Raw genomic sequence first — 19,377 nt, 5'->3', positions numbered from 1 at the left:
AAATATCAAGAGTGGTGCTTTTATGTACCAACTACACGGACTTGACCCCCTAGGATACCATATAATTCCTCCAATTTATCTATCTATAATATAGGTAAACGATATCAGCACAACCATGCTTTAATTGTTGCAGAATATCCAGGCGGAATTGGTGGGATGATGGTCATAGCGGGAACCTTTGATTCCTCTCTCTGACGTGGAAGGCGGGTTTCTTGTAACGGTCAACCGGATTCCCCGCTCGCTTGCGGGATTTCCGTGGTTGTGTCTTATTTTCTTGGAGGGTCGGAACTGATGATTCTAGATGTGTCCATTGCGTGTGTGGCGCGGATTCGGGGTGAGAGTTAGGTTGGCTCCGATGGTTCCCTTGTATGGGATTACGTCGAATGTGTTTGGTGTCTGGTGATCTTTGGGTCAATACTAAATATATATACCGTTTTTACCCCTAACAGACATATACTAATCAGGTTTCTTCTGCGTGTCGTTCGCTTTTTTGAAGAAATATTTTTAGGGAAATGATTTTAACACTCCAATGATTTTTTTTTATGGAGCGAAAGTAGCTTGTCGTTTTGCTTTTAACTGGCAGTCAAAAGGTTATTTACCGTTCCTCTCTGACAATCCCAATTAAAAGCAGAACATTGGAGTGTTAAAAGCATTTCCCTATTTTTATTGGAAAAGATTTTTCTCTTGACATTCAGTTTTGCCACGTTTATTCCTATTCTCAAACTATTATGTTGCGTGGCTAATATTAAGTTATCTGGCTGATTATTAAGTTTTTCACCCGCAAATTTCGGTTCCCCCCAACAAATTCGGATTTTCACTAACATTCATTCCCTCGCGATTCGCATCTATGCATCCCCTACAAATTCAGTTTTCTCTTTGAAATTGGGTCGTGCATGACTATGTGAGAGAGACGTGGGTGACCTGAGCTTTAGAAATTATAATTTATGAAATTATATTATCAACCTGAGATAATAGCGTGAGTGGGGCCCATCGTTTATACCATGCTTTGATGGGGTGGGCCTACCATTTCCATACAGACTCATTCATATGGTGAGCACCATTTTACATCCACGGTTGGACCCACTGTCTCCACCAAAATACATGCATAGGATGGGGCCATCCATTTTACAACTAAATCCATGCACAAGGATAATGGGCCCATCCATTTTGATGGTGTGCCTTTTATCTGAGTTTGTGCAATATGCTTCTTAGTTTTTCAATGGGAAAGCGTATTAAGAGACCCTCGATGATAAAAAGAGTGCTGCTAGGAAATCCGGTTCCTTCGCTGACCGAGAGTGGAACAGAACAAATCCCTACATGCCGTATGGCATGGGGACGGTTAGTCTTGCCAGCTTAAGAAAATACGAAAAAAAGGAGCTAAGATAAATGAAAGTAATTGTTAATGTGTGAACAGATCGTGTGGTTCCATGGTCGTTTCCCAACTCGCCTACCATATCATTATTCTAATAAAAATATTAAGAACCCATTTGGATTGCATGGAATCATGCAGGGGAATGGCATCATGTTTCAATGTTTAGCTCGAATAAACGAATGAAATATGGTGCGGAATTGATGTGGAAGTTTATAGTGCTCCCATCAATTTCTTGACCAAGAGGTGGTGTACTGATTCTAGTGGAATCGGAATGGGATGCTGATTCTGATTCTGATTCTGATTCTTAAGTGTTTGGTCCTCTTTTCTAGCAAGCTAATTAAAATTTACTTCATGTTTTGAATTGGTAGGCCTCATGATCCTCCACCCAAGTCCATGCATAGGGTGGCGCCACAACTTTATTTAATCGATAACATTATTCATTTCTCTTTCAGCGCTGCCAAGGAAATCGAGACATGAAATGTAGTCTATGTAAAGCTAACCCTGAATGTATAAATCACCTCTTCTTTAGATGTTCTTACTCCCCCTAGATATGGAGATCCATCCTGTCGAGATGCGGGTTTCGTAGAAAACCTTTCAAAGCCTTGTTATCTGAAGAAGAACGGATCCGGAACACATTTCATGGCAGAGGGCAATCAACTACAATCATCAGAGTGGGTTTTGTGCTACTGTCTACAACATATCGTGTGAAAGAAATCGCGGAATTCATGGTGGCCCACAAAAAGCACAAGCAGGAGATTCTGAACAATATCCTGAATGTTATTCGTGGGAGATTGACTCACCTTCAGCTGAATGATATAAAAAATAATCGGAATATGAAGACTGCGGAAAATTTTGGACTGGCTTGCATCCAAGGGGAGAAGAACCCGGAATTTTGCTTTTGGTCTCGGCCGGAGCAGGGAGAGATGAAGATAAATACTGATGCTGCTCTTGATGAGGATGAGGCCAGCATCGGAGGAATAATAAGAGACCACCTCAGTCAGGTTCATGCCATGTTCTCGGTTAGGCAGAAAAAAGAGGAGATACACATTCTTGAACTCGGAGCAATTCTACATGACATTACGCTGGCTTTGGCCAAAGGATTCAAAAAGGTTGAGTCAGATGCATTGATTGCGGTGAATGTTATCAAAGAAAATTGGGACTGTCCGTGGAAAGCAATCTCTATCTTGATTGAAATCAAAGCTACATTAGCTCTAATCAAGGAATGGAAGATCTCACACATTTGGAGAGAAGGCAATTCCGCAGCGGATTACCTCTCCAAACCTGCTTGCTGCTGTTTAAGGGAGGATATCCCTACTAATCTAATGCCCCAGGAGCTTGCAAATATTGTAGCTCTCGATGCAGGGCATAGCTACTTGAGATTGTAGCTCCCCTCTCTCCAGTCCTCTTCGTCGCTAGTATTTAGCTATGATGATTTGTAATTTTTGTTTGTGTGTTTCAATCTGTATGCCTTTTAAGGCTCCCCATGTGCTTTGGTCTCTGTCTTGTTGGGTGATGTGCCCTTTTTGCTGGCTTTTGAGCCCCCCTGATGTATCTCTTTTATTTTTATTTTTAAATGAATCTGGTAGGAGTCTTGCCTAACCCCAGCTTACCCATCAAAACGGAAAAAAAAAAAAAAAAAAAAGGAAATCGAGAGTGGAACCAAACAAATCACTACACCCCACATGGCACAGGAGGGGTAGTTTTGCCATTTTAAGAAAGCCAGGATGGGAAAAGGCTATTTGTTGGTTCCACTCTGCGTAACCTGTCATTATTCAAAAAAAAAATTTTGTTTTTTTATGAGAAAACGGTTCCTCCACATATGTGTAGAGAGTTCTCTACACACTAGCTTAAAATAGAGTGGGGGCCCACATTGTTTAGGTGATCCAAGCCATCCATTTTAAAGGCTCTCACATAGATAGGGTGTCTACAAAAAATCAGATCCATAGGATCATCCCAACCCTACGATTTGTGGATGTAAAATGGATGTCTTTAAACCTTCACAAATTAGTCCATCTTTTGCCTCCACAGTTCGAATGGTTAGGATTATCCTATGGATCTGATTTTTTGTGGACACCCTATCTATGTGAGGGCCTTAAAAATGAATGGTTTGGATCACCCAAACAATGTGGGCCCCCACTGTCTTTTAAGCTAGTGTGTAGATAACTTATCTACACATGTGTGTAGGAACCGTTTTCTCTTTTTTTATTAAGACTGCCCAATTGACACCCCAAACCCTGTTTTTCTCGTAATATCATTCTGCACCATTCAATTCTTCTCTCAATAAGTCAATATCATTCTGCGTTTCATTTTTTTTTGGTGAAATCTTTGTTGAAATATTATATGATTTCACCATCCTTTTTTTCAGCACCAATATCGACCAATCTTTATGCCTATGAATTTTGGGTCTTTCTTATATTAAAGAGTGATTGAAGTTGAAAGGTAAATGGAGCTTCTTCGTTTTTTTGTTTTCAAAAAGTTAAACTTGTTGCTAAATGATGATTCATGATGACTTATTGGGATTATATATCTTAATGAAAACACCAAAAAATTTGAACTAGTTTAAAATTTTTGTGTTAAATGAGATAAAACGGATCTGGCCCAGTAAACAACTAATATAAACCTATGTAATTTTCAGTGTGTAATGACGAAACAAATAAAATGGTGGCGAGGTTGATTTTACAGAATTTTGATAGAAGCAATTGGGGGGAAGAGAATACAAGTACTGTATTCACCCAATCTAAGGCAAAATATACATATATGATTCCCTGTATTATTTTGTAAGAAATCTTTTTTGTTGATCATTCATAAAATCGGACAATTTTCTGTAATTGATACTTTATTCATGAAGATTATGACAAGCAGATGGAAAGAAAATAAGGAGAAAGGAAGTTTAGTCCTTCCCTGTTAGAGGGTCGTCTGGCGATGGAATCGGCGGAGCCACTTCCGTATGCTTGACGATTGCGTTGTGCTAGAGGAGGATGGATGTTGGTGAACTCGAAAGAGGAGGTCAGGACCAGTGCCAACGTGAGATATGAGATGCCCTCGCGCGATAAACATCTTCCTTGAGGCGGGAAGGAGTAATAGAAGACTCGCTTTTCTTAATAGAAGAAAGCCTCCTTTCTTCACCATAGACCTAATAAGAGCCTAATAATCGGGTGAGGAAGAGCTGTAAGGAAAGCTATGGCGCTTAGCAGCCATGAGCTTGTAGAACTAGGAGTTTCGGGTCAGGGTATGATAAAAGGGAGGTATCATTGTACCAACCTACATATGTCTCTCCCCCATCAATCGGTACTAGTTATTGTCATTTTTATTCCTTGACCTTATTTGTCTTATGAGAAATGCGAAACGAAAGAAGGATGATACCTCTCCGTCTATGAGATGATGTTGTGTTGCTGCCCCAGGAATAATAAAATAGCAAAAAATTGCAGAAAAAGGGGAAGAAAAGAAGAAATTGCTCGAAGAGAATAAAGAGAGCTTGTAATTGTGGTTTTCTCGTGTGAGAAGATGCTGCGGAGATGGGCGAAAAATAACCGTTGTAGGCCGCACATCTTCTTCCTCGGTTGTATCTATTGGCATGGGCGAAGATTAGGGAAGAAATCGAGCTTAAAATTAAATTACCGATGAGAGAGGGAATGATGAGCAAGGCAAGGTAAGAATGTATTTTTGGCAAGATTGAATGGATATTGGGTAGGTTAAAGGATATCCATGGTTGGAATTTTGGAAAAGTTGCTTTTGGTGATGAAAATGGATTTGGAAAGGGAAGAATCCCGTTTTTAAGGGCTCAACGGCACTCTTTTGTAAATTCTAAGTGTTCTTAGGGTTTTTTTAACACTTAGGCTGTAATAAAGTTGAAAAGTGAGGGCCTTTGCCTTTGTTTGATTTTCTTTTTGAAAAAAGAGGTGTTTACACTTACAAATTAGGAATTTAATATTGATTATAATGTAGCATAAAAGTGAAAGTAGTGAGACAAACTCATAATTATTAGTAGTGTTGGAAATTAAGGTGAAGAGCGTGAGGCATCTGGCCAATAGACTACACGCTCGGGTTGGATGGCTCACCTAAACTCGGGCTCAAACAAGCAGCAAAAAAGGACAAAAAAAGAAAAGAAAAAGGTAAGTGAGAGAGGGAGGGGCATTTAAGTCATCCAAGGTCAGTTGAGTTGGCATTTCCTTGCGTTTGTTTGATAGAAGAAGAGGAGAAGAAGAGGGTGAAAGCAAGCAAGGTTTGTTGGAGGAGGAGGAGGAGGAGGAGAGATGACTCTGGGACTGATCAATGCTAATCCAGTGGTTCATGCCAAGAAAGAAAGGATCGCTCGAACAGAAGATCCCCACGCCGACGATGCCGTCGATCCTCTCGACATCTATGATATCCTTTTCTTTTTCGTCAAAATCACCGCTTTCCGACTTTATATGGATTTTTTATTTTTATTTTGGGTCTGAATCTTTCTTGTTGCTCAAAATCAGCGGTGTAGATAGAAATTAGGGAAATTTGGTTTCTTGACTGAAGGAGCAGATTTTGTGAGGGACATCAGAGATCCAGAGCATCCCTACTCACTGGAACAACTCAGTGTTCTATCCGAGGAATCCATCACCGTCGATGAGAAGCTCGGCCGCATTCTGTAACCATTTTCCCTTCTCCTCCTTCTTTTACTTTTGCCCACTATGTTTAATTAAATAAAATTTCCAATCCATCATCTGCTGCCTTTACTACCAAAAACATAAAAAATAAATCTTATGAGTATCAGTTACGGCCCTTCTTTACACAACACCCTCATCTAGACTTCGTTATTTATTACTCGTGTCACCACAATAGTCAGTGAATTAAGGGTAGATGGGATCGCATAGTAATTGAAAGTATTCTTAGAATTATGCGTGACCTTTTCTTATCATATTTTTGTTGTAATAGTGGAATCAGCAGGTCTAACTACTTTATCTTTGGACAGTTTGTGACAAACCTAACCGATCTCTCTCTTTTTTCTGAATGGCAAACCTAACCAAATCTCTTAAGGAGAGGAGAAATAAAGAAGAGGAAGTGCCATAGGGCATGCAAAAGGTCTAACTAATTTATCTTGGACAGTTTGTGACAAACCTAACCAAGTCTCTCTCTCTCTCTCTCTCTCTCTCTCTCTCTCTCTCTCTCTCTCTCTCTCTCTGAATGACAAACCTAACCAAATCTCTCAAGGAGAGAATAAATACAGAAGAGGAAGTGCCATAGGGCATGCACACGTCAATGGGAGAAAGGTATGGATCTAGGAGTCTGGTTGGTGGATTTGGGTTTTTGAAAGAGCAAATATGTAGATCTACGTGTTCAATAGGGATGGAATGACAAATTTGGAATGTCAAATGTGTTAGGTGGGATAGATCCAGAGTTTCAAAGGGGAAATGCTTAGATCTATGCATGTTGTTATGAGGGTGTGTGTGTCTGTGGTGTGGGTGGCGGGGACATATCTACTGCTTCAAGCATGATGCGGGTGTATATTTACGCAAGGTTTTAAATTTCACTTTCAGTCGCCACATAAACGGTTTGATTTTGGTTAGATATGTCGGTGAAAATCATGTAAAATCAGGGAAACATGTGGAAGCATATGCAAATGATAGAATTTTAAGATGAAACTTCAGGAGAATAAGCACAAATACACACTTGAAAACCACAACATAAGCAACACAGTCATCTATAATGGTTTAATAACATAGTACATGCCACATTTTACATCTAATTTTTATAAATATTTCATACAAATATTTACATATAATACATACACCGCATTTCACATGCAGTTCATATAAATATAATCATGTGACTCATACTGATTGCTTCATTTGCCAATCTCCTTCGATGTTCTCTCCTCGGCTTTAACATACAAACAATCCTGAAGGGAAGAAGAACAATCTAGAACACAAGAACACAACCAAGAGAAGGAGGAAACGGCAGCAATGCTCAACCAAATTGATAGATTATAATTAATCTAAGTCTGTCCAAAATCCCCATCTACATCTCATACAACACATTTTATAGAATCCTTACAAAGGAATCTCTGCAAAGCATTAACTACACATAGAAATCTCTACACAATATTAACTACCACAATTTTCAACACCTTAACTTACTAGGCTAACTCAAAGAAACACAATTTACTAGACTTAGTTAATGCAACTCAACTTACTAGCCACTAGCTAATGAAACTCAACTTACTAGACCACTTAATGAAATACAACTCACTAGGACTCATAAATGAGATAGTTGTAGAAAAAGTCTTCCAAGCATTCATTACAAAACAATCTTGGATACTCCACCCAAGCCACCTAGGCTTGACATAGCTGCCAAGTTGGCACTGCATCATATTGCCTTCCAGAAGTCTTTATTATTGTTATGGAAAGGAATCAACAAATATTCAATAAAAAAGCCACAAGTGCGGAAAAGTAAAAGAAGTGAGCGCATGGGCGGAGGAACCCCCCCGGCGAAAAATCTCAAAATTTTATATTATATAGCTTCCAAAATTCCTAAAGTATGCTTTGCCCCCCTTTAATTTCCGAATTGTCATGAAGTGGGGGCAAAGATCTTTCTTGAAATTCGTCTACCTATTTTGGTCTAAAACAATTTCTTGCCTTTTCAAGAAGGGAATGATCCTACTTTTTAGGCTTTGATTTTGTTTCAACAATTTTGGCGCTTTCCCTCTCCATCCTCCATCTCCATCTATTTAGGGTTTTAGTCAATAGTGACTATTTTTTAGGGTTTTATTTTCTTTCGCTTTATCAAGATTCCCAATTTTCGACGCCCTCCATCTCCATCTTCCCATGCCTCCATCTCCATCTCTAGTTTTACTCAATATTCACGATTTTTAGGGTTTTATGAACTTTTATCTTGTTTCGGTTTCTCAAGATTCACGATTTTAGGCGCTCTCTGTCTCCATCTATTGCTGCCTCCATCTCCATCTCCTTCATTAATCTTCCAAAGGTATGCTCTCTCCCTCAATGTCTCTCCCTGTCTGGCTCTGTCACCCTCTTTATTTCATCTGCAATCTCTATCTCTCTCATATGGGTGTTTCTTTAAACACCCATTTCCGTAACCTGTTCTTTTTCTAAAATCTCATTCAATTTAACACCTTTTCTCAGCTGTTCATAAACTCAGACCAGTTACTATGTTTTTGTCACGTGCAGTGAGCTTCCTTGCAGATGTTGGGAGTTTCACCATTTTATTTGCCTTAATAAAAGTAAGATTTTGGCGACTGTAATTAAGTGCTTTTCTTTTCTTTTTTTTGTTCTTATATCTTCACATATATGAAAGAAATTTTTATAAAGAAACATTAAAATTAGCTACCTTTGACTCTAGAGTCGTCAAATGTTACTTTATTACTCCCCTCAAAGTTTAATTTAATCCGGCTAATAAGAGCCATTTTTTTGTTAAACTTTTATGGATGTGCAAAGAGCAAAATCCAACCAAGTTAAAAGTTCGATGACATAGAGAACATTCTGAAAGCGAAACCAATTTAATTAGCTTTAGATACTTAAACAATAAATAGTTGTTTTTTTTTTCTTATAAAAAAAAAAAGCGCCCTCCCCCTTGCGCACGCGAGCGGCGCACGAGCAAATTCTTGGCTCCGCCCCTGCGCGAGCGATTAGTAGGGCTGTGTAATGGGCTATGCTATCAAAAGGAAAATTGTTCCTAGATGGAAATCTAAGATCAATCTTATAGTTATGAAACTTTATACCTGTTTTTTAGTGTCTGATAGGTTGTTTATAGTAGTTTTCCTCTTATCTAGCTGTCTGGTTTTCCTTTGCTTGGGCTGATCATCTTGATCGAGCCTTGTTTTGCTGTTTCAACTTAACTTTTACCAATAAAAAGTCTGTTGCTATTAAAAAAATATTCACCAAACAGCTGAATGCAGAAACACTCAAAAGATTAAATCATCTAATCGGAATGCGATATTCCAAGGAGTTAGGAGTTAGTTCTAAGCTATGTCACAAATGTCGTTCTCGGGAATTTCTCGGCAAGGGAAAAGCTCAGGATAAATTAATTTTTATTAATTTTTTCAGGTTTATATCGGGAAATAAACGGTAAAATTAAAATTATTTAAAAAATATATAAAAATATTAAATTTAAGAAAAAATATAAAATAAAAATATTGTAAAAATATCCCGATAATATCGCGATATTATCTGGATATTTTATGATAGAAATGAAAATATCGCTATATTTTTAAAATCTCGGGATTAGTTCGGGATTTTGTCGTTTTATCAAAATCTCGCAATAAAAACGCTATATTTTGAAAATATTGGAGATATTTGTGACATAGGTTCTAAGCGTGGGATGTTAGATCTTAAATCTGGTCCTCAAGAGCAATTTTGGAAAGCTATTTTAGGATCATTATTCAACATACCTAATAAGTAATAATAGAGCCTCCCCCCGCACACGCGCGTGCACACACGCACACAAACCATCACCATCACACACGCACACCCCATACTATCATTCCTTCACACACCTTAGGACTTGTCATTGAACAATACTTCTACTATTGATTACATGAAAACAAGCCTGGATGTCGTGTTAAATGATTCTTCATGAAAATTTTCTAAAGGATTCTTTAGCCAACCCCAACTAGTTTGGGACAAATGCTTAGTTGAGTTGAGTTGATTACATGAAAACAAATTCTAACTCAATTTTACTCTACTAATTATCTCTGTAAACTCGTAGGATTACCTTTACTCCAACTATCCAGCATTGCAGCATGGCAACAGTCATCGGTCTGTGTCTGCGAGTTAAGCTGATGCAGTGTTTTCCTCCACATTTCAAGGTGAGTTACTTTTCTTAATCCTCTTGCCAAGGCCAAGACTTCCATAAATTGTCCTTAAGTTTGAAGAAGTTAGCTCATCTTGTTACTATTTATTTTTAAAGTTTATACATGTATATCTTGTCTGCTATGGATACGAAACTGCTTAACCCAGTTTCCAACCATCTACATGCTTGACTTTTTGCCTCTAAAGCAATCTCTCTTTGAGACTTCATATCCATTATTTTGAGAATATGCAGTCTATCTGCGTTCGTCTTTTTATGAATGCCAGTATAGCCTCAAATGGATGAGTAGAGAGCACCATCTTACCAGAATGTTGGAGGTCAATGCTTTTCAGTTTGTATTTTTGGGAGTCCATCACATCCTGTGTACTCCATAGCAGAGGAATCTTTAAGCCTTATAATGCTCTGTAGCTTTTCTTCCCAAGTATGAAATTTTCTCCCACGTGGATTGGTGTTGTTTGGGTTTCCCTAAGCCCACGAGGTTTTGATTGTCAAATTTTCTCTACCCAATATTGGTTAGATGGCTCCCAAGAATTTGTGACACCTTAGTGACCAGTAGCTGACAGCTTCCATAGTTGCATTTGTCACTGCGTTCTTGTTAGTAGCTTGGTTAAATCTCAGGATATGTGACTTCGTGGACCCTTAACGTCGCTGTTGTACCAAAATTAAGTCAAAGGGAGTAGTTTACTTCACGCAGCACATAATCTGGCTCATGTTGAACCTCTTGTCAAACTTTCTCCAGTCAAGCCTGTACTAATAGGTGTAAAACTAGGATTGTGTGGGCCTACACCAATGTCTACACCCACCTTGTCCTTGCGATACTCTAGCTTCTTGTCTCCATGGTTGCCTTAGTTTTCTATATACTTAACCACTGTTGACATTGCTTTAGGCTTCATCACCATTGTGAGGGTTGTTGTGACGCGTAGCTTCGATATGATCCCTTCATACTGTAGGCATCTTTGGTGCGATTGTCTGATAAGTTGGGAAGCTTGACTCCCTGATGTAGGACCGGGAAGCGAACTGGAAGAAAGGGAAGAGAAATAGAAGAAAGGGGAGAAAAGAGAAGAGAGAGAGAGAGAGAGAGAGAGAGAGAGAGAGAGAGAGAGAGACGAATAGGGGAAGAAGAGAATAGAAGACGAAATTTGGGAGAGAAGAACAGGAGAGGAGAGGAGAACTAGAACTAGAAGGAGGGAATTAGAGGGGAGAAGAAGAGAGGAAATTAGAGGGGAGAATCTCAATTAATCATCAAAGTTATAATTCCTAATATAATGAAGCCTATATATAGGCAATGGGATGGAAATAAAATCCATGGAAAATAAAAGTTCTAACAACTAAAAGCATGGAAATAAATATCCTAGAATCTAAATAAGATGAAAATAAATTCCTAAATTAAATAACATGGAAATATAAATCTTGATCGGAAAATTTGCCACTTATTGGCCTATTATTTGCATCATTCTCTCCCGCTTGAAAAGAACTCGACCTCGAGTTCTAGCCCACCTGGATCAAATATGTAAACAACCCACTCAAGCAGCATGAGTCGCAACCTATGCTGAAGAAGTATACTGGTTGGAAAGAGAAGAAATAGAAGACACTGATGTAGTTTTGCCTTCGCACAATTTTGAGGCACATCAGGGGACGTTACGTTGCCTTAGTTTCTTTATGAAGCTTCCATGTTGAGTCACATCAAGACACTGAGTGTGGCCTTGACACGTTAATTCTTAGGCACTTTGCTATGCTGACGCATATTGGGGCTCCATAATTGATGCAGGTGAATCTATGTTGTTCGAAGGCCGAGAACTCTAGAGCCATGATCGGCCCATTTTGGACCGTTGGATCGACCAACGGATGCCACAAATCAATGGTCAAGCCCCAAAATTATGCAATATCATGTTTCTTCAAGGGTAATCAATGCAAAATCATCAAGAGAACGGATGCCGTTGAAATCAACGGTCCTTGTTTCACAAGGATCCAAATTTATTTGCTTTAGTTTTTTTATTTAGAAATCTCTAATTGGGTAAAATTATTCATTGTTTTAGTTTAGGGTGATGATATTTTTCACACCCCCCCACCCCCCCCCCCCGCATTACTTGCACACTCCCCCTATAATCAGGCTAGGGAGGGGTGCACGTCATGCAGCGGGGGTGAAAATATCATCTCCCTTAGTTTATTAGGATTTTTAATTATTTAAAAAAATTTAGAGGTTTTAGGAGAGTTTGCTTTGGAGGTGAATTAGAGATATTTTAGGACACTTTGTTTGACTTTTAGTTCAAGTAGGAAAGCATGTTAGACTAGAATTAGGAATGTTTTTCAAAGCCTATAAATATCTATCCATGTAACTAATTTGAGAGTGCTGGATTTTATTTTGAATAAAAGTTAAGTTTTAGGGAAATTTCCCTTTTCTATCTCCATCTTCTTCTTGAATTGAAGGTTGTAAACAAAACCATATTTGTGTTTCAATCCTTTTTTCCCCATCTACTTTGTGCTTGTTGGTTTCCTACAGCAAACTCCATAGAAGCAGCCTTCTTCCTGCTTCACCATTCCGATCCGCCACAAGTAGCCCTCTTCCTGCTTCACCGTTCCGATCTGCCACAAGTTCCGAGCATTGAAGCAGGCACACCTCTGCTTCTTGAAGATTGAAGGTTGATTCTTTTTTCATGATTTCACGCAAAGAAACCACAAGTTTTCTGGTTCGTAGCAAGCACACGATCAGCCCAGGATTGCCACAAATTAGCAGCACCTTCTTTTTATCATTTTCCACACCTCTTTCAATAGCCAATCAGCCCCTTTTTGGCCTTTCAAAACCACACGAAATATCCTTATTCGTAGCTGATTTGAAATCCCAACAGTTCTCCCATGGAACGGCCCTTTCCTTCACCCCCTTAATTACTAACCAAACCGTCACCCATTCTTTAGCCAAGAAGACCCTCGGCCCATTCCATTCTTTTGTTAACCGATCATTATTAAACTTGACATCCAAGAACCTTAAATTGCACCCAATAGTAGCCATAATTATTACCCAAGCCCCTTTCCTTTCTTGCCATAATTATCCAAGATTCCTTGCCTTCAACTTTATTAACGGATTACCCCTTTCCTTTCTTGCCACCTTGAAACCACCCTTTTGCTTTTCTTGATAGCCAATCATCTTGTTTCTACCACCTAGTTCTTGAAATAAATACCTAAACTCAAGGAACCAACACCTTCTCTAACCGATCACCCTTGCATCCTTTAAATCTTTTAACTACCTTTCTTGCACCAACCGTCTCACATTCTGCTTAAACCAACCAAGAACTTCCAATACCCCTTCCACCTTAATTTAACCTCCCTCTAACCTACCCAAATAGTTGCCTACATAACCACACCCTTTCAACCCTTCAAATATCCTTTGTCATCCCTTCCACATACCCTTTTCCACCCCTTTAAGACCACTCCTTATCCATAAGCTTCCGCTATCCGCCGATGCGTCAATAATGTCTTGCAAGTCGCAACCTCAATGCCTTGGGGCGATTTTCAGTTTGCTGCATGAGGCACTTTGAAGCACCATGTCTACTCTTGGTGTGACATGGGTTTTGGCATTTTTGGGGTGCATTGTCATTTGTTGTTTGGAGTTGGCACCAAGTTTTGAAAAGATAAATTCTGAAGCTAATTAGTCAAGTCAAAAAATACAAAACATGAGACTTGAGGTATGAGGCATTAGCCTCACTTCAAGGAATTTTTCCCTAATGATTGGAATTAAAAAAATATGAAAACATAATAAAACCAGGAAATTATATATAAAACTAACAATTGTTTCCATAGTATGTTTCTAAAATAACACGGTGAATCTTAAGTCTTTGATGAGGCTTGGGCCTCAAGCCTTTTAGGTGTTGTAAGATACCCGCATTTTGGCCTCAAATAAGCTTTGAGGAATTATGGCATAAACCTCATCTTTTCCGCTAGCTTCTAAACGTAAGTGTCAATAGGACAATCACACCTAAGGGTGTCGAGCCTATGTCATTCTAATTTAGCACAGTCGCAACTTATCGTCATTAGATACTGTGTCACAGCAACTATGGCATTTGAAACGGAAGGCAAAAGATTATCGGCAAACACCATGGCGGACTAGCTTGCAAAGGAGGGCGTCGACATCCCTGCTATAAATTTAATTCTATCTGATGGGGGCTTAACCCATTGATTGGCTTGAATTGACCGGCGAGTTTTTTCTTGCGGGTGGATAATGTATGTTGGGATGGTTGTATGTACATTTGGGGGACCTCTTGTCCCCTACTTGTAATCACTTTTATTTGGAAGAAAATTCAGTTACCTTTCAGAGAAAAAAGATTAGTCCCCAGTCTCTGTGAAGGGTTGGGGTGTCAAACCAGCATCTTCACCCGTGGCGGTTGACATTTACTCTGCTCCCACATTTGTGGGTAGGGGCATCCTCATTTTCATGGAGGGAGGGATTGTCATTCTCATTCCATGCTTGATAGGGAGAGTGTAGTGTAAACACCACCCATGCCCCCGTTATCTTAGACTGGTGATGCTACCAGCACTCTCATTTCCTTGGAGCGGGATGCGAACCAATACAGCAATAGTTGCCTCTTGAATATCATGAGCGTGTGTTGTTAAAGGTTGGGGAGAGAGAGGATGGGAGGCTAAGCTTGGTTCCCTCTACTCAGAGGCTGTTGTGACCTTCCATTCCCAAGGGTGTCTGACTTGTGTCTACCACTTTGGGTCAGCGGGACAGTGAGGATCGGAGGATGCGTATAAAGTGGTTCTAGATGGCCATGATCAGATACATCATGATCCTGCTGATGGGACTCGAGCTTGCGTGCATGTCAAAACTTTGGAGGGCCCACACAGTACTAGCTAATCTCCAAATGATAGATATATATTCACCAAGCTTAGATATGACCCGATTGATTGGGCAGTCTGAGCTCAAGTATATTCTCCATTTATGTTACGGTTATGTTAGGGTTAATTTTTTTGCTCCAACTTTTGTTGTCTTCCAGTGCATATTGTCGGGAAATGGTTTAGTCACCTTTGTGTGCATCTGTGCATATATAGAAGACTGATATCCGCAGGGCCATAGGTTGTTTTGATAATGGGATGAATCACCTTGTTTTACACTTTTTTAACCAGCTGTCAAAAACTATTACAATTCCCAAACAGCTCTCAACAGCCACTTAGAGAAGTGTAAAATGGCTGTTCTCACCTGCAAAAGTGAGCTGCAAAACGGCTTTCCGTAAACTTGTCTAGCAAATCCCATATGTGTGTGTGTTATTTTATCTATTTGGTTTGCTTTACCTTGAGTTTTGTAATTATTGTAGCCTGAATTCAAAAAAAAATAAAAAAATTGTGGCCTCGAGATGTTATTATCTGAGGGTAATTTATTTATACATGTTTTACTAGAGCACTCCATGACATGATCTGTGGATCATCTGTGCAGGTTGATATCAATGTATCTCCAGGATCCCATGCAAATGAAGAATCAGGTGCACTATAAAACTCTCAACTCTCTTATGACACTATTGATTGACTTGGCTCAGATAATACATTGCTGCATCAAGCAACGGTTCAAATAAATTTCTCTACTTGATTGATACCAACCCAATAACTAATTGATCATTTGCAGTTAACAAGCAGTTGAATGATAAAGAAAGGGTTGCTGCAGCACTGGAGAATCCCAACCTTCGCCAACTGGTGGATGAGTGCCTTTACTCTAATGAACTTTGAATAAACTCATTTCCGCCTTAATCCTTGTATAGTCAATACTCAGACTAAGATGCCCGTGGACATTACTGACAGTCCGTAAATGGTTTGAAGTTATTTGTACTCTGTAAATGGTGCTCGTGTCATTCGGAAGCTGATCTTGTTTGCTTCTCTAAAATTAAACCTAGACTTGTGGGTAGTAAACTTGGTCCGTTACTTTCACCAACGCCTTATCTAGAAGATATTGTGCTCTGAGTGTTGAAGTATCAGTTTAGTCATTCTTCTAATGCCCCATTCAATGGAAAGTAAGGATGTGGTTTCAATATTACAACTTTTATTCGTTCTTCAGATTCCTAATTCCATGGAAAATAAGGATGCGGTTTCAATATTACTGAGTGCTTAGGATGCACTAGAACCAAATGTATTTGAGATAAAAAAAAAAAAAAAAAGGGAAATGTTATCAACACTACTATATTTTGATGAGGGCACTCCTCACTTTATTAAAAGCACGGTATGGACAGCACCATAGGATGATCCAAACCGTCCATTAGATGGGCCACAGACTAAATAGGTTGTGCCCCAAAAATCATTTCCATAGGTTAATCCTAACCCTCCGATCTGAATGTTAGAGGGTTGAACTTAAAGCTCTATAGATCGGAGGGTTAGGATCAACCTATGGAAATCATTTTTGGGGCACAACCTATTTAGGTTATGGCCCATCTAATGGACGGTTTGGATCATCCTATGGTGCGGACCATACCGTACTCTTAATAAAGTGAGGAGTGCCCTCATCAAAATACAGTAGTGTGGAAAAAAAACATCTTTTCAGACAAATTTGTTGTCCTCGAAGTGATATGGCTGGCCATCTCAAATCCGGTCTGTTGCTAAAAGATGATTTTTGTACCCGAATTGGGAATTGGACACGCTGGGTTACTCCGTCAGAGGAATGATCCTGATCACAAAGCACAAGTGGTCATTCTTATTCATTAACTATGGAAAAATTAAAGGCCTTCCAATACCTGGATTCATGCTCTCGGTCACTCATTACACAAACATTTTCAAATGATGATAAAAATTTAGGACATGCTGTAACACACTTAAAGAACATTATATAAGCAACACAATCATTCGTAACGGTTTAAAAACATCATACTCAGCCTAGTGCATGAATTTTAGCATATATTAAATTTCACGTGCAATTCATATAAATATTCATACATAATGGTACATACTGGTATACAGTTATGATTTTGGATGAATTCATGAGAAATTTATAAGCATGATAGCCAACAGAAAACTATAAATCAGAGTGAGTAGTGCCATTATTAAAATATGATGGTGCCGATATCAGCTGCCTAAAGAAGCAAATGGGTTGTGTTTGTTTCAAGGGTTTTATTCGAGGAGCATTTCAAGGCTGTGTGACGCCGAGAAAAGAAAAAAAAGTAGGAAATGGGTTTGAGGGTATTGAGATGCAGCGAGGTCGTTGAAGGCACTAATAATAATATCCGACGCCCCCCTTACTTTCCAAAACCAGAAGAACCACCGCCCCTTGCATTTCCAGGTTTTCCTCTTTTCTTTGATTCAATGAATTGCTCGTCTAGTCTCCTTTAAGAAGATCCCTCGCATTTTTTTGAATCTGTGTTTCATTTCAGGATTTCCATGGTGGCGGCGTTAGGAGGATGCTCCGAATCTCTCATGCCTCTCCATACCGCCATCGCTTCCGCTCGTCTTAGATCCATCATTGGCGTCGACTCCACCTACTGGAGTTGCCTCTCACCAGGTACCTTTCCCTTTTTCTTCCTTTTTAATTCCTTCCCTTTAATCTGTGGCCTATGGATAAATATACAAGCTCCTTATGGTCAGTACTTATCATGTAGCATCATCCTCATCATGTTGCTCGTCACCCTGAGGATGTTAACTTCTATTGCTCTCTATTAAGTAGGTGATGTTTCAAATATTTCAGCAGAGGCCTAGTTATATTTTTTTCTTCTTTTTATTCTTAATGAATGACAACTTTATTAACAACAAACTACAACAATGGCAGAGATTGCCCGATACAAAAAGCCCCAACCATCGCCTTCTCTAGCTAAAGAATGTGCCAAATTCGTTTGCCTCTTAAATTATTACATAACAGATCCCAGATTTCATAAAGACCATTCGGACCTAGATTCATCTTAGATGCCTCCAGAAACATCATCTTAGAATCCCCTTCTGTCACCACTTGACACTTTCAATTCATTTTTAATGAGCTGCAGATAGAATTCGTTGTCAAAGACTGCATGTTGCCAACAAATTAATTGATCGGGTGACAAAAAGAAAACATAAGTGTCTCACGGTCTCCTCCCCTCCAAAATTCTCATTTGGTGAATGATTTCTAATTATAAAAACTCACATCCTATTTCTTTCAAGGTGGAGAAAGATGGGTAGTAGTTGCAACAGCGTGGGTATCAATGAAAGTGAGGAGTACGGTGTGGGCCTCATTTCCCTTGATCAGTCTGACAGTAGGGTGTGAGCCTCGGATCCAAGAGGCGATTTCTCAGTCAAATTGCTTTTTGACTTCTTGGGCCATCCTACATTCCTACTGTGATTTCTTTCCCTTAGCAGAAGGTCTGAACTCTAGAGACCTTTAGTTCCTCCAAGAGCTCATGCTTCCTGTTGGATGATGATCCTCGCCAAAATCAAGACGCAGGGTACCTGTTGGATGACGATACTCGGCAAAATCAAGACGCGGGATAGGCTCAAAGACTGAAATTTTCTTTTGGTGAATAGGTGCTACTTCCGTGCTTTGTAAGAAGAATCTGTTTCTCTCCTATTTATTCGTTGCAGGGTGGCATCTTTCATTTGGGATCAGGTGTTTAGATGGTACAATACCGGCCAACTTCTTTCCAAATCGATCTAGGATTTGATTTTGAAGTGGAGGATGGCAAGTTTTGACTCTCTTTGTTTGAAAGCAACAAAGACCTAGGTGGTCGATACAAGGATAGAAAAACGAAAACCAAAAAAAAAAAAAGAACCGCTAGAAGCAGAGAAAGACAACCCAAATAGAGACAAAGCATGGCATAGTGAGGAAGGCAAGAAGTCAGAAAGATCTAGAGACTCCTTAGTCACCCCCTCTCTGTCGAGACTGTCGGCTACTTCATGAAGAACCTGACCAATCCTGGATCTCGTCAAAGAAATGGCCGAATCTCCAAGGATGAGGATGGGAACCGGAAGTCCACCGAATCATATTTAAAGCATCTTCTTCAACCACTACCTTATTTACAATCTCTTTATCTAGTAGCTTGATTCCTTGGTGCAAGGTATACATATCCGCCTCATTAGCATTGGCTATGCCTATAGGGCCTGCCAAGACCCAAGGAACCTCTCCTGATTCATTTCTTAGAACACTGCCAATTCTTGTAGGGCCTGGATTCCCCAGACTAAAACCGTCAAAATTAAGCTTCAAAAAGCCATGGGGTAGAGGATCCCAATTTTGCATAGGCTTTTGCTCGTGTTCCACGCTAAGGCATATTTCTCTCCAA

General features: G+C 39.4%; 2 protein-coding genes across 2 annotated transcripts; both read left to right on the top strand.

Annotated features, from left to right (window-relative positions):
• The first annotated feature begins 2,097 nt into the window (after positions 1–2,097).
• LOC143875671 (uncharacterized) lies at positions 2,098–2,757 on the top strand. The gene has a single exon (XM_077377277.1). The coding sequence runs from the start codon at positions 2,098–2,100 to the stop codon at positions 2,755–2,757; it is 660 nt and encodes a 219-aa protein (XP_077233392.1).
• A 2,789-nt stretch (positions 2,758–5,546) lies between these two features.
• On the top strand, positions 5,547–16,078 carry LOC143875608 (MIP18 family protein (DUF59)). The gene is made up of 5 exons (XM_077377216.1): positions 5,547–5,739; positions 5,887–5,990; positions 10,067–10,166; positions 15,594–15,639; positions 15,780–16,078. Exons 1-5 carry the CDS (start codon positions 5,626–5,628, stop codon positions 15,878–15,880), a joined length of 465 nt encoding a protein of 154 aa, XP_077233331.1. The 5' UTR covers positions 5,547–5,625; the 3' UTR covers positions 15,881–16,078.
• The last annotated feature ends 3,299 nt before the right edge of the window (positions 16,079–19,377 follow it).

Source organism: Tasmannia lanceolata, unplaced genomic scaffold (genome assembly GCF_043159265.1).
Source record: "Tasmannia lanceolata isolate RefF3 unplaced genomic scaffold, GAP_Taslan_0.1 ptg000004l, whole genome shotgun sequence".
Taxonomy (NCBI): domain Eukaryota; kingdom Viridiplantae; phylum Streptophyta; class Magnoliopsida; order Canellales; family Winteraceae; genus Tasmannia; species Tasmannia lanceolata.
Note: the sequence above shows the minus strand (reverse complement) of the source record. Positions and strands in the feature narration are given on the sequence as shown.

Excerpts from the sequence above, each read along its gene's own strand:
- LOC143875608 (XM_077377216.1), top strand. The coding sequence starts at position 5,626 with ATGACTCTGGGACTGATCAATGCTAATCCAGTGGTTCATGCCAAGAAA. Across the intron at positions 10,167-15,593 it reads GTTTTCCTCCACATTTCAAG|GTTGATATCAATGTATCTCC; the intron begins GTGAGTTACTTT and ends TCATCTGTGCAG. Across the intron at positions 15,640-15,779 it reads CCATGCAAATGAAGAATCAG|TTAACAAGCAGTTGAATGAT; the intron begins GTGCACTATAAA and ends GATCATTTGCAG.
- LOC143875671 (XM_077377277.1), top strand. The coding sequence starts at position 2,098 with ATGGTGGCCCACAAAAAGCACAAGCAGGAGATTCTGAACAATATCCTG.